Raw genomic sequence first — 22,346 nt, 5'->3', positions numbered from 1 at the left:
TCCGCAAAATTTCCAGTATTAGTTTACCGGCATTTATTTCCTCCGTCCATGGCGCTGACAAATTGATCAGGAAAATCCTACCTATTACACTGATCAATTTTGAGGTGCCATGCCTGGCGGAGGCTATTAATGCCTGGAAAGTCACATGCCCGAATACCGATCTACCCGCCAACCCATCCTCCCAGAGACAGTGGGATGAGCCGCTCTGCAGAGTAATACGGAAAAATCTCATTGATACGTCAATTACTTCTGCGGAGCGAGCACGCCTACTGGCTGTGGGTGAATGGGAGTCAGGTCTTTGGCTTCACGCATTTCCGTCGGCAAACATAGGCACCATGTTTGACGACACCACTTTCAGACTCGCTGTCTGCCTGCGTCTGGGTGCTTCATGCTGCACTCCTCACCGCTGCCACTGCGGGGAAGCTGTCAACAGCCTCGGTCACCACGGCCTGTCGTGCAGCCGGAGTGCGGGCCGCATACCACGACATGCGAATATCAACGACGTGATCCGTCGGGCTCTTGTTGCCGTCGGCGTGCCAGCCGTACTTGAACCAAATGGTTTGGCACGCGACGATGGCAAGAGACCAGACGGCATGTCGCTATTTCCGTGGAAGATGGGTAGGACTTTAGTGTGGGACGCGACCTGCGTCGACACTCTTGCGCCATCCCATCTTCCTAGAACTGCGTGTTGTGTCGGCTCCGCCGCTTCACAAGCAGAAGACCTCAAACGGCGCAAATATAGTAGCCTTATCGGGAATTACATGTTTGAGCCGTTTGGGGTTGAAACTCTCGGGCCGTGGGGTCCGAGTGCTCACGCGCTTGCAAAGGAAATTTCTAAGCGCCTTGTTGACACTTCTCGTGACCCAAGGGCTGGCTTTTATTTCGCACAGAGGTTGAGCATTGCCATCCAACGTGGCAATGCTGCCAGCCTTCTGGGTACATTACCCGGTGACAGCGATGAGGAGCAATTTTTTGATGCTATGTATTAGTTTTAAGTTGTATATATAAGTTTATTTTTAATTTTTAAAATTAATGTAAATATTATATTTTTATTAATTCACATAAATATTCATTACCTAAATAAAATGATCGATTTTGAAAACTTGCGGCAACAATTTGTTATACAGAAGAGAAGACCAGAAACTCTCGCGGATTCCAAATTAAACATCACCACCATCAGTCTCAATAAACATTTATTAAGTATCTAATACTAAAATACACTAAAAAAATATTCTTAAAATACACTATTTTTAATCCTTCTCCTAACTCCTCTTATCATACTTCAGCATAAACAGCTCCCAGAAAGCTATCCTATGTCTGTAGGCATGTTCCTTCATAGACATGGTCACGTCTATGTCTAAATAAGGTCTGGATTTGCCGTTCACTGGGTTCCAGGTCACTGGGAGGAGGTCTGTCTTTTGGGGGGTGGGGTTCCTGAAAAAATTAAGGAAGGCTTTCTAAGTGTTGGCTTCTATGAGCGGTGTTACTCGCGGTTTATGGGAAGTATAAGGTCTTCCTCGATAAATAGGCTATCGCAAAAGAATTTTTCAAATTGGACCCACAGTTACTGAGATTAGCTCGTTCAAAAAAACCATGACTCTTCATATAATAATGACAGGTTTGTTATGGTTTATACAATGAATATACTAGTTGTAAATGAATATAGTCATATGGTCTCTATTTATGGTTATTTCAAATGTACTGTCACAGGACCTATGCAATTCTCAAAATATTTCAAATGGAAGGCCATTATTTTCTATTTTATTCAAAGGACAGAGACCTTGGAATAAAATAATATATCAAGCGAGAACGCGTTGAGAAATATTGCATTATGTGTATGTTGAGTGATACCAACTTACCCAAGTTTAACAAAGTTAGCCCACATCGTTGTCATCCTATCCCTCATCATCCTCTGCTCGTCCGAAGTCAGCTTGAAGGGAGTTTCAAACAAATACTTCAGCTCTTCTGTATGCGTAGCTCCGGCCCCAGTCAAGTTCTTATAGTGACTGCCCCCGATATACGAAAACATATACTTATACACCTTCCCGCCTTGCTCAATATACTTCGAAACTGATTTCTCCACAGCATAGTTCAATTTGAAGTCAGAGGAATAATCACTCAATTCCAACATAGACTCAGGACCTATATTCTTACTCCCTAAATAAAATGTCCTTGTTATGTTACTCAAAGTTTCCAATTCACATGTCTTTAAAACAAAATTGTTCTGCAAATTCCTGTAGAATAGATCCCCTAAAGAATCGTAGAACTCTTGAGGCTTATTCGCGTATGAGCCAAAATCTTCTTTGCTGTTGTAACCAATCATGATCGGTATGTTTTCTATTCTTTCCGGGTTGTGTAAGTGGTTCAGGCATTTTGTCACGAAGTTCTGCATTCCTCTGAATCGGATTTCCTTGCAAGCTGTCAATCTCATGCTCAAGTTTCTAGCAGCTGCCATCACGACAATAGGATTCTCTTTGGCAAGTATATGTAAAGCGTCTAGGGTATTCACGACTTTATATCCCAGGTGTAACGCAAGTTTTATAGCTGCCTCATGATCTCGATTACCAAAAAATCCAGGAGTGAATATAGACCCACTTTGTATAATAGCTTTATCGAACAGCGTCTCGTACTTTGAATACAGATGCAAATCAACAGCACCTCCTCCATAGCTTTCTCCAGAAATCGTCACTTTGTAAGGGTCTCCACCAAAAGCATCTATATGTCTCTTTATCCACCTCAACGCAGCTATCTGGTCTTTCAAACCTTGGTTGCCAGGTACAGATTCGTCGTTCAAACACAAGAAGCCGTAAGGGCCAAGTCTGTAGTTCACTGTGATGACTATGATGTCGTGTTTGGCCAAATGTTGGCCGCCAAAGTCACCGCCATTGCCAAAGATGAATCCTCCTCCGTGGAAGTAAACTAGTACTGGCACTGTGTTGTTCTCGTTGGCTGAATGTGGCACATATATGTTTAGACGAAGGCATTGGATGTTCCCGCCAACCCTGGCGATGACTTGAGGACATATAATGGAGCTGTCGTTCGCGATAAATGGTGTTTCGAAGTCTGGGTAGGCTAGATTGCTCTGGAATTAAAAGGAAGAACGTCTTAATTTTGTGTCACTGGAACATCTAAGGCCACTGAGATATCCACAAAAGAGTTTCTAATTATATTGTTAAAATAAAAGATTCAATTTTTTCTTTAGTCTTTTTCAGGCTAATCATTTGAGTTTTAAATGTAAAAACCGATCATCTGAAGTGAAAAAAGACATAACTTTTTCATGATGTGAATGAGATGACAGAACTTGAACAGGAAAACACATATGCATAGTACATAGCGTACTATGTACATAATATACTACTACTTTATTGTGACATCTACAAAACAGATTGTAATGTCACTTTGTAACATACACAACAAAATATGAATCTAACGATACCTTTCTAGGTAAAATGCATCAAACCGTCTTAAGTTTGCCAACAAAATCACTTATACGCACACACACAACTATCCTTCTAACACATTCGAATAAAAAAACAAACGCAACTCACCCCAAACGGGTTATACTCATTAACCCTAGCATAAGGTACTCCAAAAAACGTATCGTACCCATCCTGCTTAAATCCCGTTATAGGCCCCTTACTGGTCAACACAGTTATATTCTCTTCACCCTTAACGAGCACACAAACTAACAAAGATATTAATATATAAAACATTTTGCATTGAAGTGTTGGTTAGTAATAAAGTGGAGAGTGCAAGCGTGTTCTATTTATAGGTAGGAACGGTGAAGTACCGTGGTTTGGGGTTCCGTTAGCTTGTATGGTGAGGTTGGGAGTCCCCGGTATACGGGTGATTAATACAAGTGTGATTTGCATATTTTGAATGGGTTGAAGACTAACTGTACTTTGTGGTTCCAACCTATGTCATCTTGTACGCTATAGACTATTGCCACGTCTTTTTAGTGAAATTTGTTCAGTACCTTTGGCGTAAAACCCCGATAGATCTACACAATCTATAGAGTTGATTTAACATTATATATATATAATATTAGTAAGGACTTTATTTAGGTACTCTTAAATCAAAAGGGGCAAACATACTCAAGCGAAAATCATTTTAATGGTCGAAAATGGTTTGTCATTTAGTTAACCAGACCTTTTTTTTTAACGACGTCAAAAATCATGAAACGGCCCCGCTGCCGCTTTAAGTTAGCAGTGGTGAGGGAGTGTCAGACTCTTACTAAAAACCGTCGTGTTCCGTTGTAAGCCTTTTATGTACCAGGGCCGTGGTAACTCTTTCGAACAATCCCGCAGCTAGTTATCCCTTACAAATGAAAAACATATTTTCGTATAATAATTGCTGGAAAGATTATCATTTATTATTTTCCAAGCTACCTATGTAGCTATACTATCTATCTATACTAATATTATAAAGAGGAAAACTTTGTTTGTTTGGTTGAAATGGATAAACTCAAAAACTACTGGACCGATTTTAAATATTCTTTCACCATTAGAAAGCTATATTATCTGCGAGTAACATAGGCTATATTTTATCCCGGTGCGGGCAGTAGCTCCCACGGGACGCGGGTGAAACCACGGAAAAACGGCTAGTTATCGATATATTGCATTGATAAGAAAATACTTCATAGAAAGATACTGTAAAACACTACGGAACCAACGCTACCTTAATTTATGCAAATGTATAATAACAACTGCCTGAATCATAAACGATAATAATGTTTTATTTAGACAAATTGTAGCGTGTGCCGAGCGTAACAGTTTTTGTAAGCAAACCCGGGTCGGACAACTTGTATGTTCTCTGAAGACAATGACCGACTATTAAAAATATTATGAAATTAATTTTTGTTTAGCAATTTACTCTCCGAAGCAGTTTGTCTAAAGATTAGATACTTATTACCTCTAAGTATCTAATCTTACGGGTAGTCAGAAGCCAGTAAGTCTGACACCAGTCTAACCAAGGGGTATCGAGTTGCCCGGGTACGGGGTTGAGGAGGTCAGATTGGCAGTAGCTGCATGTAAAACACTGGTACTCAGTTGAATCCGGTTAGACTGGAAGCCGACCCCAACATAGTTCGGAGGATGATGATACCGTAGAGGTATGAATAGTTGGTACGTTTACTCATTCTTATTCTTTATTGCACACTAAACAATCTGTACTAATATTATAAAGCTGAAGAGTTTGTTTGTTTGAACGCGCTAATCTCAGAAACTACTGGTCCGCTTTGAACAATTCTTTCGGTGTTAGATAGCCCATTTATCGAGGAAGGCTATAGGCTACTTTTTATCCAGGTTCGTGCAGAGGTTCCCACGGGATGCGGGTGAAACCGCTGGCAGAAGCTAGTACATAATAAAAATAATAAAGACAATTTAAGCTTAACCCAGACATTTACCTGTTTCTTCTTCGCAAGGCTTAACGAATTTTGATAAAACTTGCCGTTAAGGCACGGTAAAAAGACATCTTTGGCCGGGATGGTTTTCATTTAAACATCCTTGGCAATCGTTACGCAGTCAGCAGCCAGACAGTCTTACAACACGTTTTACCAAGGGATATCGGATGGAGGCGGTCAGTTGGGCAGTCGCTCCATGTAAAACACTAGGTACCCAGGTTCATCCCGTTAGACTGGAAGCTGACGCCAACATGGGCGGGAAAAGGCTGGACAGATAAAATTCATTAACACCAAATAAAAAACCAATTATAAAAAATAATATATTTTTTATCATTTATTTGCTTAATTCCACAAGTTTTTAACAGTTGTTATTAACATTACGTTTAAAGCTAAGAACAATTTTGTGGGCCCAATTAGGGCGTACCAACATTTGGCATTTAATGCCAGTCCATGATAAAATACTTATTTCTATCTGTGATCTATACTAATATTATAAAGCTGAAGAGCTCTTCTTGTTCTTGTACGCGCTAATCTCAGGAACTACTGGTCCAATTTGAAAAAATATTCAGCGTTAGATAACCCATTTATCGAGGAAGTCTACATTTTATCCAGGTTCGTCCAGAGGTTCCCACGAGACACGGGAAAAACCGCTGGCATCTATTATATACCTATTTATATCTTATTCTAAATTATTATGGCAACAGTTAAATATTATACACTAGGAGGACTTTTATCACTCAACAGGACGTGTTTCTTTCCATACGTATGCCACACTAGTTCCCAGAAGGCCATCCTATGTCTGAAGGCGAAGTTCCTCAATTCCATATTGACATCGATGTTCATATAAGGCCTGGCAGACATTGACACGGGTGTCCACGTGAGCGGGACGAGATCTGTCTCCAAAGGAGTCGGATTTCTGGAATTATAAAGATCAAGTGTTATTTATTATCATCGAATAATGGTGTAACAAATGGACTTTTTAAAATTACTTATACTTTATTGCTTATGGTTTTATAAGGATCTGCATAATTCTTTAATTTTAATAAGACCATCTATGCAAGACCGATAGTTGGCTCAATCATTGGCTGACAGTTTATTTTAAAAATAAATCCAATCAGATTAAAGTCGGTCTGATACCAGCCGGATACCTGATCACTGTATGTGCACACTACCATATATCTCCCTACTAATCCATGACTGATAGAAAAGTTTGCAGTGTGCAGGGACTATCAAATAAATCGCTTTAAAAATTGCTAAAATCAATGTTTAAAAAATACAATTCCAACTTTTTAGGTCATTTAAAATTAAAGGGAATATTTCAACTTACCCAAACTTAACGAAATTGGCCCACATGGTGGTCATCCTATCTCTAATTAGCACCTGTTCAGGCGTGCTCGGCGGGGTCGCCCAAACCCAATTGAAGAGATATTTCAGCTCTTCCGTATGCGAGGCTCCCGAACCAGTCACATTCTGATAGTCACTGCCTCCTGTGTACGAGAACATGTATTTATATACAGCCTTCGCGTTCTGCTCGATGTATCTACTCACAGACCATTCAACTCCATAATTTATGGCGAAATCTGATAAAAAGTTACTCAATTCCAATTCTGTTTCAGGACCAGCTGTCTTTCCTCCTAAATAGAAGTGCTGGACGATGCTACTAAGTCTCAGTAGCTCACTTTTCGGTAAAATAAAAGTTTTTGTAAGCTGTGGTAGGAAAGGATTGCCCAGCCTATCATAGTGTGACTGCGGTTTGTTCACGAATTCATATAACATCTCTTGGCTGGTGTACCCGATCATTATCGATGTCCTCTTTATCCTGTTAGGTTTGCTTAAGTGGAATGGGTCATCTGTAATGAAATTTGTGACGCCTTGGAACTTCTTCTCTTTACAAAGCGTCAGTATCATGCTCATGTTTCTCGTTGCTGCGTTCACGTCACTAGGATTCGCTTTAGCGAGTACTTCAAGCGCTTTAACCGTCGTCGTGACGTTGTAACCCAAATAGGTGGCCAGTTTGATCGCAGCATTATAATCTGGTTTGATGAAAATTCCTTCTGTTACATATATGGAGCCACTTTGCACTATTGCTTTGTCAAATAACATTTCGTAATTTGAGTACAGATGTAAGTCTACGGCACCGCCACCATAACTTTCGCCAGCAATAGTAACTTTAGAGGGATCTCCACCGAAATTAGCTATATGTCTTTTTATCCATCTTAAAGCTTCAATCTGGTCTTTCATGCCCTGATTGCCGGGGACATTGCGATCGTCCAAACATAAGAAGCCATAAGCCCCTTGTCTGTAGTTCACTGTGATGACGATGATGTCGTGTTTGACCAAATATTGGCCGCCATATTCGCCGGAGCTGCCGAAAGCAAATCCTCCGCCGTGGAACCAGACCAATATTGGCAATAAGTTGTTGGTGCTGGCCGAATGTGGCACGTAGATGTTGAGTTGGAGACACTGCAGGACCCCGTTGTCATTGAAGTACACTTGAGGGCAGAGCACTGAAGGATCATCGGCTATGAATGTGTCGTTGAAGTTTGGGTAGTCTAAGATGCGCTGTAAGAAAATTCAAACTGGTTCATTAAAAGGACAGTAAACTCAAAATTGAATGCGGTCCGTAACTAAATTCTGAGCTTAGAAATGGAACAATACAAAAGACTGCTAATGATGTAATTCATAATATCTCACTAATATAGAGGTATAATACTAATTCTTATAATACATAAACGTGTTTATGTTAGACTGTGTCGATGCTTCATAATCTGATAATAGTGAAAAGTCATTGTCTTACCTAGAAAAACAAAACTATATGCACATTTACATTTATCATCCTCCGAGCCTTTTTCCCAACTATGTCGGGGTCGGCCCCTCTAGTTTACATCTCTAAATAAATAAATAAAATATGCTTTACCTGTTAATCAAAAATTAAGATGGCATAGTTACTTTTTTAATTGTAATTTTTCTAGGTTGTAATTGTACCCCATTTTCTCTTATTTGATTAAACAATTACGTGGGTTACAAATGTCTAAAAACCCAGTATCAAACAATTATCATGTTGACCTCCAAGTGTCCTACAAACAATACCATTTCTAATCTGTCTAGGACCGATAGCAGTTAGGTAAAGGCTTATTTCATTAAAACTGAATATTTACATAACCTAAATTTCAACGCAATAAAATCATCATCATCATCAGCTTTTTATCGTCCCACTGCTGGGCTGCGTCTCCTCTCACACGGAGAAGGATTGAGCATTAATCACCATGCTTGCTCAATGCGGGTTGGTAATTTCAGACTTTGTAGTCCAGGTTTACTCAAAATGTTCTTTCACCTTTAACTCCTTGTATCTCGCTTATATCTGCGTTCCGACATACAGCGGGTTCATCTATACTACCTCTATAATATTATTAAGAGGAAAAATTTGTTTGTTTTAATGAATAGACTTTAAAAAACTACTGGACCGATTTTTTAAACTTTTTCACCATTAAAAAGCTACATTATCTGAGAGTAATATAGGCTATATTTTATCCCGATACGGGTTGTAGTTTCCACGGAATAATATCGCGGGAAAACGCCTAGTCAGTCATATAGATATTTACAACACAAAAAAAAAACTATCCTAGTAATATAGTATTTATAGTAATATAGTAATTAAACGCAACAAATACTCACTCCAAAAGGGTTTTCCTCATTAACCTTAGCGTACGGCACTCCAAAAAATGTGTTATACCCATCATGAACATTGCCCTGAATCACACCTTTTCTTGTCAGCACCCTCACAAAACCTTTTGTCTTTACTGGATTGTCGGAATAAACGAGGCTTAATAAACACAATAATATCAAAGACTTAACCATTATGCTTGAAGTATAAAGACAGACTAAAGGTAAATAAATAAATAGGTCTCTCTTATATAAATAGAATTTGCTCCATGCGCGCCAATAGAGTTCCTTAGGAATCGATGAGAATCCGGGGTTTCCCAGACCGCTTATTGCGTTGTAGTGAGTAATAAAAAAGGTGTTTTTCCAGTAATTATTGTTCTTGTAGGTTTCTCAGAACATGATATGATACAGTTCTTACTATAATAGGTGTTATATACGAGCAAGTAACTCTGTATGGTGTCTGTATGTTTGTCGCGCTCTCACGCTAAAACTACTGAAAAGATATAAATGAATTGGTACACTGATAGTCTCCTAAGGAATTGGAGTCTTCTTTTTACCAGGGTGCAAGAAATAGTTTCTCGGGACGTCAGAAGAGCCCTGAACTACAGCCAGTAATTTATACTAATACAATAAAGAGAAAAACATAATTTTTTTATTTTTTTTCGTAAACGATTTGAAACTCATAAACGATTAATTTTACTGAGCGATTTGCAAGCGACGGAACCACGTGTCTATTATTGCACAGTTTTCCTCATTGACAATTAATTCATCTTTGAGTCATATTTCTCGAAAACATAGCTACTGTCGGACAATATGAAACGCATGTTTTGTTTGTAAAATACATCATCATCAGCCATTTTATCGTCCCACTGTAGGGCACAGGCCTCCTCTCACACGGAGAAGGATTGAGCGTTAATCACCACGATTGCTTACTGCAAGTTGGTAATTTAAGACATTGTTTGTAGTCCAGATTTCCTCGAGGTGTTATTCTTCACCTCTAATCAGTTACTTGGTGGTCAAAATATACCAACAGAGTAAGAAAAATTGCTTTGGTACTTATCTGACCTGGAATCGAATTCATACATTCATACTTGAGAGGTTGGTGCTTGGCCCATTAGGCCACCACTTCACATTACTCGTATCTATAATTCTAGACTAGACCAATGTAATGAAGAGGAAACATATGTATTTTTGTTTGTTTATTTGTACCCTAAAGGACCCGAAACACCCGAAAAATTATTTCACTGTTGGGTTGGGAAGCTACACTCTTTCTGAGTATCATAGGCTATATTTTTTACCCAGGTACGGGAAGAAGTTTTCACAGGACGCGGGTGGAACCGCGGTAAAAAATCTAGTCCATAATAAAAACAATAAATTGTCGCTCCAATTAAGCTAGCGTTTGTCTAGAATACTCTTAATATTTGTGACGTATTAACTAAAAACATAGCCATTTTGACTAATCACCTAGTGTGTACCTACCTTTTATTGTTCCTTTGTTCCATAGAATAATGTGCAGTAAAATTGGAATGTGAATCACTGCTACCATTTCAAAACAAATACCTAGTTTTTGATAAACGAACAATCTCCATTGGTCCATACTTGTACCTTTATACTAATATAATATAATAAATTTTTTGTTTGCGCTCTAAAGGCTCTGGAACTATTGAACCGGTTTAAAAAATTATTTCCCTGTTGGAAAGCTACACTCTTCGCGAGTAACATAGGCTATATTTTATCCCGGTATGGGCAGTAGTTTCCACGGGAGGAGGGTGAAACCGCCGACAACACGCTAGTAATAGATATAAGCAAGTAGGTGCTCCCGATGAGTGTGTCAATAAATAAATGATAAGCTATCATTAAGTGTTATCTGTTTAAATATCACTTGTTATTTTCCCGCGGTTTCCCTCGCGACCTGGAGGAGCTACTGCCCGTACCGGGATAAAATATAGCCTATATTTAGAGTAGAGCTCTTCGAGAGAATGTTTTAAAAACGATTACAAACAAAGAAACATGTGCCTTTCTTAAAAAAATATTAAATAAATATAACAAATATAATTATTATAACAAATATACATAACCAACAAATATATATTATTATAACGGAAGTTATTAGTACCTAATGTTGTTTAGATATCCCTTTTTGTAGTTTAAGTACAAATCGCGGTATCTATCAATACGTTTTTTGCGCATTATTTATAAGCTAATGTCAAACCCACTACTAATTCAAACTCAAAAAAGTTTTTCAATTTGGCGAATAAATCAGCTGTTTTCGAATATCAGAAACAAAAGTTTGTTTTTGATGGGAAGAGCAACAAACTCCCCAGCAACCTAAAATATTTGTAGCTACCTATATATTTTTTTGCAAACATAATTTATATTTGAATAAAACTAATCTAATGAAATTCAATTCCCATAAAAAATCACTTATTTAATTAACTCATTCATTCCCAGGGCCGCGTCATCAAAACCCCTTACCCGAACTGGGTCCTCGTGATCGCAGTTCTGATGATCATGGCTGGAGTACTCCCGATACCGGCCGTCCTACTGCTCCGCCGCTTCCAATGCCTGGCCTTCGACGTGGACATCCATCAGGGCTCGATCAGGAGGATCGAGACTACTGTCTCTACGAAGGAAATGATGAGCGACCAGGATGTAAGTGGAACTTTCAACTTTTTGGTGTCATATTGGGGATTACTATATAACTTTTTGGTTATCATTTGTTTTTTAAGTGTTGGGAAAATAGGTTTGTTCTAATTCTGAATTGAATCGAATAGAATCCGTTCCTTGAAACCATATATTTTATTTATTAATTTTTTTTTTTTTTAATTTTTAATGGCATGGCTTTATTTATTAAATTTAATTAAATGGCACTGTTCTTTGAATCTGGTGTACCTTTCTCTACAATTATTGAAAAACAATTTCAATTTCTTGGCGGATTCTTGAGATTTGGGAAAGAATGAAGTGAGTAAAAATCTGTGAAGTAAAATATATTATAGTAAAAACAAAAGATTTTATCATCTATTGTGACTCTGATTCGATTCGATCCGATTGCCCGGGTAACTGGGGCAAAGGCAGTCGCTCGACCGACCCCAATATAGTTTGAAAAAGCTAAGCAGATATTGTCTTATCTATTTTCTATGGAAACGCCTATCGAAGAATCAAATACCTACACTTTTTCGCGCAGATTTTTACGCCCTTCCAATATTATTAAGATGAATTGGCTAGAAAATTGCTCGTTGAACATTTTCATGGTAACTAATACTTACATTTTGTAAATCTAACACTTTTTACATTGAATGTGGGTGTGTTGTTACATGATACATTTCATAAGCTCGGTGACATTATTCTCAAGGTGTAAATAACTGTTTAGAAAGATGTATCGAGAATAGGAATTCAAAAAGACGGTTCTATCTGTAATTTTGCCATCGGTGTGAAGGATGGTTAAAATTGAACTCGCATCATAAGTTTTCTATTTAGTAAGAAATATAAAGATATAATAATATTAGATCCTAAACTCGATACATCTTTCTACTCTTTCTGTGGCCGCAGTCAGAATTTTATTCTTACTATCAAAATCCCGCAACTATATGCATTCCCGTCCGGTTCTTACGTATTTTTTCCGAGTCCAACAACGTAACTTATTTTCTCGCCTTTTTTTAAATTAACTCTTTCTCAGTCCTTGGAAGTGACTAGGTACTCCTATATCAATTTTGGTCTTTTTATCCTTCCTTTCCTCATATTACGGCAACATGTCCAATGTTTTAAACCCTTACCTAATCATTGAACCTACCACTACATGTGGTCCTTTTATGAGACCAAGTTTTATAACAATGATATTTGAAATTCTGGATCTTCTACCCTCCTAAATTCCTGAGGTCCTTTATGATCTTTGAAATTCTGCTCCTTTTACCCTCCTTATTTCCTGAAGTCCTTTATAATCTTTGAAATTCTGCTCCTTTTACCCTCCTAATTTCTTGAGGGCCTTTATAATCTTTGAAATTCCGCTCCTTTCACCCTCCTAATTTCCTGAGGTCCTTTATAATCTTTGAAAATCTGCTCCTTTTACCCTCCTAATTTCCTGAGGTCCTTTATAATCTTTGAAATTCTGCTGCTTTTACCCTCCTAAATTCCTGGGGTAATTTATGTTTATGATCTTTGAAATTCTGCTACTTTTACACTCCCAAAATCCCATCATCCTTCACTCCTGACTGCGAACTAACACATCACATCATCAGCTAATGTACATACCATTGATGTGGCGAGCTAGGTGCTGTCGCCCGAGAGCGCGCCGCCCGCGCCGGCGCAGCTCGTCGCTGAGGCTGCTGGCACCAAGTTCACTATCGGAGACTTTGATGTAAGGCTTTAAGGCTTTGGTTTCTGTTGATTGCTTTTTGTTTTTGAAGGGTTTTAAAATAGTTTGTAACATTACCTACATAGGAAGATTTAGTTATCGGCACGGATAATGAGCTCTCGGCGGAAGAGTGGGGATTGCTTTGCGCACTGTACACTTAAAACAATAAACCAATAAATCGCTTCTGCGCAGGTGAAGGTCAGGGCTCAATATCCTTGCCGATGATTATATTACTGATAGTTAAAGTATATCTCTTCATTATAGGTATAGGTACTTCACTACCAAGTAACTAATGATATATCTATATGTTTATAGCGTACTGGCGCTTTATACTACGATTTGTGTAAAGCGTTGTAGAAATGGTGTACGATTCATGAGTCGTACAATTATTATATGTATTTTCAAAACATATGTCAATACTGTGCTGAAAAAAATGTAGGTAAGCTGACTTGAGGTTAGTGCCAATTTTATATTAGCTCGAATAAAAAGAAAAATATTTTTGTTATGTTTATAATACTCCTAGGATATTTTTAAAGGGAAAAATATGTCAAATAGGTTTGAGCCAATGGAATTAGGTATGAGGAAAACCTATGTATACTAGCTATGTGCTAAAATAACTGTGTGGATAGTTAAACATTTTAAATTATCCTGAATAAAATTACCAGGATCCTTTTTGAGTGTTCGAGCTAAATAAAATTTCGATTAGGTTTTTTCTATTCATGTTTCATAGCAATAAGCTGTTTTCAGCTTTACTATGATTTTATAATTAACAGAACAATCACGGTCTTCTAAAAATATAATAGTTTGAACCCTCGTTGAATATATATTTCTTACTATAAAAAATTAGATAATGTTTTTTAGTTTTTTTTTTTTTTTTTTACAATAGACAGGCCTTATTCAAAATTAATAATTGTCTCTACTTACTTTTTCTTCAAATATAGGCTAAACCTTCTTTGTATATTTTTTGTACTTAATAATTTATAAAAAACTAGCTTCCGCCAGCGGCTTCGCCCGCGTGGTGTGTTGATAAAAAGTAGCCTATGTGTTAATCCAGGGTATCACCTATCTACGTACCAAATTTCAATCAAATCGGTTTAGCCGTTTTTGCGTGATTGAATAACAAACATACATCCATACATTCTCACAAACTTTCACATTTATAATATAAGTAGGATAGTAGTGTTTTTAGCTTTTCCTATTTTATAGGTAAGCAAAATTCAAAATTAACATCTACCCTACTTCCATATTCTAAATGACTTTAGTTATAAGTTGTGTTGTGTATGTAAATATTTATGTGTACTCCTATATAGAGCGTGGACAGCAGCGATGAGAGACCCAGCAAGCGACTGCCTGAAGTGATCGCGCGCGGACGCCCCAAGAAATAAATGTTCGTGTCTTTTATATATTGCTTTGGTATTGAACTTTTGGCAGATACATCGAATTTTTTAGTTAAAGCAATGTTATACAAGCTGTTGATTTGCATGCGTGCCATAGTCAAGGACGTAATTATACTAATGATTCTCAACCCAAATCAACAAAAAAATTGGTACGAAATTTTTTTATTTTAATTTTTTTTCGGAAATTCGTCAATGTCACCTACCCGTTTTCAAACTCGGCGCGTATGTTACTGGCCTCAAAACCGTGCTGGTCCCTCACACAAACGCAAACACAAAGCATACGCAACGGTTATTCATTAATTTCATTCATAAAATTGGATTATTTCTGAAATACTACGACATTACAATGACAAAAAAAGCAGTGCATATTAAATATTTCCCGTCTACTGTAATTCCAATCGATTATTTACGTATTTTATGTCCTCCTCCAGAAGTATGGCACAAATGCAAATCAACACCTTGTATTTGAGGTAAAACATAAGCCTTTTTAAATCAATATAAGTACCTTATTATAAACCATGACTTTATTAAAAAGTACCCGGTTTAATGCTAAGTTTAAACAATATGCTTTTTCAAGGTGAAGTTTATACCTAGAAGCCAATACTTTTCTAAGGCCGTGTTTTTTTAATAAATGGCGGTATGAGTCTAAAGAGTACCTATTTGTAAATCTTGTGATTTTGATAATTTTGAAAATCTTGGTTTCCTGTGATTCAACTGGAAATGATATATGACATAAACAATTCTTACGGTTAGTCATGGTTAATGAATTTAAGATATTCCTAAAAATCTCTATTGGTCGGTTTCTGAGATGATTTTTGGACCGTAAACTCAGAAGCTGACCATTAAATATATTTATATTAAAGTAAATAAAAGTTTTAAAGTCAATAGAATTTTATATGTCACTTGCTTGTGATTACATTACAGATGTATCTGACAATAAGTTTGGTGAATGATTTGGTCTTTAGCTTCGCATGTCTTTTCATAGCATCCAGAAATCTTAAATGCAATAATATGTACATTGTTATATTCACGCAAATTATGTATCTGTTGAATTTTTTATTTTCTTTTCAGGATTTTAAGCATCAAATTAATGTTACCTAATTTCTCTTATTTTGCATGTTTTTGTAGGTCTCAGTTGTTGCATGTTTTATTAATAATTTATGTTACAGTAAAAATATTATGCCTTAACCTAACACAAATTTACCTACTACCTAATCTAAACGTATATTACTAAATAATACCTATTTATTATTTCCAGCTTCTCACAATTTCATTCATTTATGTAGAATATTCTCATGCACACGTACTATTATCATTATTACACGTTTAGAAATTATTAATATACTTATTTTCTATTTATATGACTAACATTCAGTCATCTGAATCCATTTATATTAATAAACATTTTTATTTACAGTCTTCAGATTCAGAGGACAACATACGAACGACCGGTCGCTTCGACGACTCAAGCAGTAGTGACGAGGAGATTCTAAATACAAATTGCACAAAAGGAACCGTTCGTAGGCTAGCAATGAAGCCCATTGGTCGAAAGCCGACCACGTTCAAAATGGACGTTGTTGACGAATGACCGTTACTTTTGAAATATTCTAAATTTTGTTTCCTACTAGATAATTTTGAATTTCGAACCGCCAAAGTTTTGATGCTGTAAAGCTGGGTACTCACTTAGCAGTGTAGCACGTAACGTATCAGATACGGTATCAAGTGAGTACGTAGGCACGAGCCCGCTGCGAGCCGCTCGCGCGTGGAGCGCTGTAAGCTCGCAGTGACCCGCCGAGTGGTGGTTTCACTGCGAACACAAAGGCGGCTCGCAATGTGCTCGTGAGGACCGTGGACGAGCCGTACCCACTTGCAGGTTGATACCGTATCTGATACGTTACGTGCTACACTTCTAAGTGAGTACCCAGCTTAAGATTTAACTTAGGGTTGCGCGGTTAAATATTTAACTTTTAAATAATATTAATTGTCCTGACAATATCAACATAACGTTCTGACATTATATGTATGTATTTAATATCATGAAATACAGTCTGGTGAAAAATATTATCAAATCATTTAGCTCTAAGGCAGGGCCGGTTGCACATTTATTAACGAAGGTTTAAATCTAAATAAAAAATGGCTATATAATTAAGACTTGATTGACCCATCCATATCTATAAATTAAACTGATTAAGAATACTGGTTCAAATGTGTCTAGTATTTTTAAGAAACTGTTAATCCGATAAACTAAAAAAATAATAATATGTATGTCTACAATAGAATAACCAAAAAAAGTAAATACGGTCAACACCAAAAAGTAGCGGAATAAATCAAAAGTGCCTAACTACGTAGTAAAGGGTCATAATTCCTTAACAACGCAAAAACCAAAATTTATTTAACATCCTAAACGAATGAAGTTTTCAAAACTGCTTAGTGGTGTATTCAACACCACTAAGCAGTTTTGAAAACTTTGATTTCTTCAGCTACTTTAAAAGCTGTCTGTATTTCCTTGTTTGAGTATTTTGAACTTATTTCCATCAAAAAAGTTCAAAAACAGCAAAGTGTAAGTACATTGTATCATAATATAATATACGACATTTTGCTTTCATCGAAACATTTAATTTTCAGAATACAAAAAGAAAATTGATACGATAGTTAAGTGTTTTCATAAATTCCCGGTTCTGCATAATAACTGTAAAATTGTTGACGATATTTATGAAATTGTTGAAAAATTAAATGCACACAGACTTTAGTACGTAATAAAAAAAGTCATCTTACGGTCTTCATATAGCCTTTACTTTAGATAAACTAGATTTAAATCTCGTCACTAACTAACCAGATCGAGATTATGGTTCAACTTTTAACCAGGCGTGAAGAGTTGTTGCAATTAAAAAAAATGATGTATGTACTATGTAAGTTTTAGAAAACGTACTGATGTAAAGTTCTTAAAACTTAATGTAAAGGCATGATGGTCGGTGTTTTAAATTAAATTTTAAAAGTGGGTTGGATTGTGAAGTGTAAGGGCGGATAGCACCGATCAGAATCTTTAAGCTCAAGTCTATCTGCTTAGGCTCTTTTTAGGCTGAAGTACACCATCCTCCGAGCCTTTTTCCCAATCATGTTGGGGTCGGCTTCCAGTCTATCCGGATTCAGCTGAGTACCAGTGCTTTACAAGAAGCGACTGCCTATCTGACCTCCTCAACCCAGTTACCCGGGCAACCCGATACCCCTTGGTTAGGTTAGGTTAGGCTGAAGTACACCGACAACATTAAACAACAGTTTTCTTAAAACAACTATTTATTATGAATTTTCAACTTCAATTTTCAAATTAAACAGTTGTTTTAAGAAAATACTGACATTTATATTCTCACTGAACTTTACACTAAATGTGTTAAACCTAGTTTAAATTGAAGTCACGATTGTGGTTCTGATTGGTGGAATCCGCCCAAAGGTTGGTAAGCTTAAAAAATATACTGGCGAAATTAGGAATTGTCTAAAGAGCTTTTAATTAAAGTTAATGTTGGCAGTCGGAAGGGATTAAAGTAAGGGACTAAGGTATAGGCAGCTCGTCTAAGCTGAAATGAGCCCCTTACCGCATTTACGCACACAAATGAATGTAATACTCATAAGAACAACATTGAATACTCTAACTGTCGCTTGAACATCATTGACAGTCGTTACGGGTAGTCAGAAGGCAGAAAGTCTGACAACCAGTCTTACCAAGAGGTAGTGAGATTGGCCGGGTAACTGGGTTGAGGAGGTCAGATAGGTAGTCGCTCAAGGAAAAGCACTCGTAAGAATCAGTTTTTTTTAGCTACCCCGAGTTAGACTGGAAGCCGACCCCAACATATGTAGTTGGAAGAGACTAGGCAGATGATTACACATTTTTTGTGCATTTCGTTCACACGTTTGCTCGAATGGAGTTAGTGGAGGGCATCATTTCATCTTGGAGGAGTTCAATGGATTCGAAAGTGTTCGTATGTAGCAAGGCTTTAAGTGTAGACGAAGTGTACCAAATTAATGGATTCTTAAGAAGTTGATAGTTAAAGTATTTGGCAAGTCAAACTTAGATTAATATTGTGGGTGTTGCAGGAGACACATTTTCGAAAAAAAAATATATACCTATTTCGAAAAAAATATTTCCAAAAAAGTTAAAAAACATTATACTTTGTTGTAAACATGTTAAATCAAATAAAAACTAACTTTGAATGCATCAATCTATCAGTATTTCAGAAATTTTGAACTCTATGTCACATAAAAAATACATTTTTGAAAAACCGAAATTTCAAAATGAGTCTCCTATACACCCATGGTTAGAACGATTTTATGAACCAGTGTTAATCTCGATCTAGTGTCCAAGCACTATAAAACGTAGATACAATCTATGTCATTAATACTTGCAAGTGTTAATACTTCATAATGTAAGTACATTATATTGTTTGTAGACAGTGCATTTACATTGAACAACTGTGGTAAGTACTGACTAAATATATGACTTGTTACAGGACCCAATAGGTCCTTTGGTTCTCACATTATTTGGCCCATGTTTACCGACAGCATAAACGTCAGTTTTCTTACACTTTACACAGTTTGTATGGTAACCGAATGTTTTGTGCAGTAGACAGCTGTCAGTTTTTAAGAGAAAGTACCGTACTTACTGACGGCCGGGGTGCATACGCATTTTCAAAATAAAAGTTGTTTTCAAAAAACTGACGTTTGTTATGCCGGTGACCTCGGGTGTTAAAGTTATTGGCAGTTTTACTTTAAATGTATTGTTCAATCAACTGTTTAATTTTCTTAAATTACCACAGATTTCTACCAATTACAGGTAATTTCTACCACCGAATCCAATAGTCAGTACTTACCCAGTTGCTGTAAAAAGTATCAAGAATTATCCGATACTGGATATAGTAGAAACAGCGATGCTAGTCACCTTTAGCTCTAGTACTTATTAGTTACGCGTACAACGCACAGCCCAGGCATGTGTTATAAAGGACAGACTGGTCTTACTGGACGAAATAAACACGGTTTTAATATATATTCTAAAATAATATTTTGAAAGTTTAGGCTACAGTAAATAAATGAGAATTAAACAGGTTTCCACCTTATTATAAAACGTCGTTTTAAAAAGTACCAGCTTTTGTACCACCTTTAAACCACCGTCCCGAACAAAATTAGTGGACTAAACCTATTACTAGAGCGGGTACTTCTTAAAACCACGCTTTATAATAAGATGGAGTCTTTCCAACGTGGACTTAACAAGGCATTAGTGCAAGGTTTAGCCGGAAAGATGGTTTAAAACTGGTACTTTTTTAAAACAACGTTTTGTTAATATGGTTTTAGTTCAAATTGTTACATTTTTTTTTAATTTTTACTTTAAAAGAAAGGATTTTAATGGTTTTGACCAAGTCTTATTTCCGAAGACTTATTTTTATAGATTGGTAGTACTTCGGTGTTATTTTTTTATTAATTTTTTGATCGTTTAATAAACCCAGTCTGTCCCCCTTATGTATGTAAGATTTTGCTGTAAAACTAAGCTAAAATATTAGTCGCCAAGTATTAGTAACTTTCTAAAAGAAAGCAGACAGGTTGAAAAGCTTATTATTCTAATATTAAGTAAAATTTTTAAATTATTCGATTTATTACGAGTTTCATTAAATATTTGGATAAATCGTTATTTTTTATGTCTCATGTTTGGTAGCGAGAAAATATTTAAAATATATGAATGAGACACTAACATTATTATATTCAGATTTGCCTAACTATAAAAGAAACTAAAATATCTTTATTTGCCCAAAAATTATGTCTTAATTTTTAATAAAAAATACGATCTTTTTTGGGGAAAAATAATTGTACATCGTTACATCACTAGTAATAATTTATTAATATAAATATTTAATTCCAAATAGGTATAAATTATTTCAATGAACTACATATGAAAATGTATTAAAATATTGATAGAATATCACTTTTTGAATTTTCAAGGGATTCGGCGCTGTTTCTGTGACATCCTTAATCTTTTCAAAAATCATGTGTATCTTTATGAGGAAGGACAAAACAACAGTTTTTTTTAGTTGTCTATAAAGCTCAGTTTTTGTATACAATATTTTTTTAATGGCAAGTAAGAAGGTTCATGTAATTTATTTATATTTAAAACATGGGATTAGTCCTGAAGATCTTTGACTCTTGAGATCGTACAACGCTGAAGCCTTTTGAGACAAACCTATTATAGTAACTTTACTTCGATATAGCCACCTATATCGATATTTTCTGCCAAAACACCTTGACGTAACTGTCTCATAAAAGCTGACTCGGTGAATTGTTTTGAAATCGAGGAACTCATTGAAATATAAGTACATCCAGCCGGTTAAGAAGCATCAGGTTATAAACACACGTAGAACATATGTCTAGATGATCACATTAACAGCGTAAATTCCTAAGTAGTAATAGTTCAACAGTTGAAGCTCAAGCGAGCTGATTGTCGGTAGTACGGGGGCACCCCGCTAGATGTAGGCGAAACATGATATTAGCTGTAAGACGATTGTAAGAACATTTTCAAGCAAGAATAAAGTATTGCCATCTGATGCCGTTGTTTTTATTACCCCGAAAAAAAAAGTTCATAGAATTTTTCCATACTAAAGTATGTCCTATATAAGATGTTGATTTGCATCTGTGCAATATTCGACATAATTATGCTAATGATTCTTAGCCAAAATCAACAAAAAAATTGGTACGTAATTTATTTTTCCGGAAATCCGTCAATGTCACATTCTGTCCGTGTATTAATGGCCTTAAAACCGTGCTACAACCTCACACAAAGCATACGCAACGATCATTCACAAGTTTCATTCTTATAATTGGGTTACTTCTGAAATACTATGACATTACAATGACAAAAAAAAGCAGCGCATATTAGCTATTTCACGTCTACTGCAATTCCAATCGATTTTACATATTTTATATCCACCTCCTGAAATATTGCACAGATGCAAATCAACAGCTTGTATGAATAGTTTACTTGCCAACTATAGTTACTCAAAATCATAAAATTGTTATAAGGTTTCAATTTTTTTGACCAGAGACCTACGTCATTCAATTAGTACCTAGCTAGATATATACGTATAATATTTTCCGTGACATTACTTTAACCGCAAAAATAACAATAAACGCACCTAAATATATTTAGGTTTAATATTAACAAATATATCCCTACTCATATTATAAAAATGCGAAAGTAACTCTGTCTGTCTGTTACGCTTTCACGTCTATACCACTGAACTGATTTTAATAAAATTTGGTACAGAGATAGAGTTGACCTTGAGAAAGAACATAGGATCGTTTTTATCCCGGACTTTGAAGATATCTCTTGGAAACGCGATATAATCGAACTCTACGCGGGCGAAGCCGTGGGCGGAAGCTAGTAGGCTATATTTTATCACGGTACGGACAGTAGTTTCGTTGGGACGTGGGTGGAACCGCGGGAAAACGGCTAGTAACTAATAATATGTCATCGAACAGGAAAAAAATATACGTAATA

At 36.4% G+C, this 22,346-nt stretch overlaps 3 protein-coding genes across 5 annotated transcripts in view; 1 reads left to right on the top strand and 2 right to left on the bottom strand.

Annotated features, from left to right (window-relative positions):
* The window catches only part of LOC124641306 (sodium- and chloride-dependent transporter XTRP3), a 59,584-nt gene extending 43,030 nt beyond the window's left edge, over positions 1 to 16,554 (top strand). Inside the window, exons 11-14 of one of the 3 annotated variants that reach the window (XM_047179358.1) lie at positions 11,516 to 11,716; positions 13,332 to 13,418; positions 14,726 to 14,802; positions 16,230 to 16,368. In XM_047179358.1, coding sequence (XP_047035314.1) covers positions 11,516 to 11,716; positions 13,332 to 13,418; positions 14,726 to 14,800 — 363 coding nt within the window. In that variant the 3' untranslated portion in view covers positions 14,801 to 14,802; positions 16,230 to 16,368. Of the gene's footprint in view, positions 1 to 11,515; positions 11,717 to 13,331; positions 13,419 to 14,725; positions 14,803 to 16,229 lie in introns of all 3 variants that reach the window. The other 2 variants (XM_047179359.1, XM_047179357.1) reach the window with 2 other exon arrangements.
* On the bottom strand, positions 1,177 to 3,756 carry LOC124641308 (esterase FE4-like). The gene is made up of 3 exons (XM_047179361.1): positions 3,549 to 3,756; positions 1,860 to 3,082; positions 1,177 to 1,434 (listed from the first exon to the last, which is right to left on the bottom strand). Exons 1-3 carry the CDS (start codon positions 3,711 to 3,713, stop codon positions 1,263 to 1,265), a joined length of 1,560 nt encoding a protein of 519 aa, XP_047035317.1. The 5' UTR covers positions 3,714 to 3,756; the 3' UTR covers positions 1,177 to 1,262.
* Positions 5,708 to 9,296, bottom strand: LOC124641307 (juvenile hormone esterase-like). The gene is made up of 3 exons (XM_047179360.1): positions 9,077 to 9,296; positions 6,729 to 7,963; positions 5,708 to 6,317 (listed from the first exon to the last, which is right to left on the bottom strand). The coding sequence occupies exons 1-3, from the start codon at positions 9,257 to 9,259 to the stop codon at positions 6,113 to 6,115; spliced, it is 1,623 nt and encodes a 540-aa protein (XP_047035316.1). The 5' UTR covers positions 9,260 to 9,296; the 3' UTR covers positions 5,708 to 6,112.
* Positions 16,555 to 22,346: the final 5,792 nt, after the last annotated feature.

The sequence above is a fragment of the Helicoverpa zea genome, chromosome 22 (genome assembly GCF_022581195.2).
Source record: "Helicoverpa zea isolate HzStark_Cry1AcR chromosome 22, ilHelZeax1.1, whole genome shotgun sequence".
NCBI lineage: Eukaryota > Metazoa > Arthropoda > Insecta > Lepidoptera > Noctuidae > Helicoverpa > Helicoverpa zea.
This window is presented reverse-complemented; position numbering and strand designations above follow the sequence as displayed.

Excerpts from the sequence above, each read along its gene's own strand:
- LOC124641308 (XM_047179361.1), bottom strand. The coding sequence starts at position 3,713 with ATGTTTTATATATTAATATCTTTGTTAGTTTGTGTGCTCGTTAAGGGT. Across the intron at positions 3,083-3,548 it reads ATGAGTATAACCCGTTTGGG|AGCAATCTAGCCTACCCAGA; the intron begins GTGAGTTGCGTT and ends TTTTAATTCCAG. Across the intron at positions 1,435-1,859 it reads GCTAACTTTGTTAAACTTGG|GAACCCCACCCCCCAAAAGA; the intron begins GTAAGTTGGTAT and ends TAATTTTTTCAG.
- LOC124641307 (XM_047179360.1), bottom strand. The coding sequence starts at position 9,259 with ATGGTTAAGTCTTTGATATTATTGTGTTTATTAAGCCTCGTTTATTCC. Across the intron at positions 7,964-9,076 it reads ATGAGGAAAACCCTTTTGGA|CGCATCTTAGACTACCCAAA; the intron begins GTGAGTATTTGT and ends ATTTTCTTACAG. Across the intron at positions 6,318-6,728 it reads GCCAATTTCGTTAAGTTTGG|AAATCCGACTCCTTTGGAGA; the intron begins GTAAGTTGAAAT and ends TTATAATTCCAG.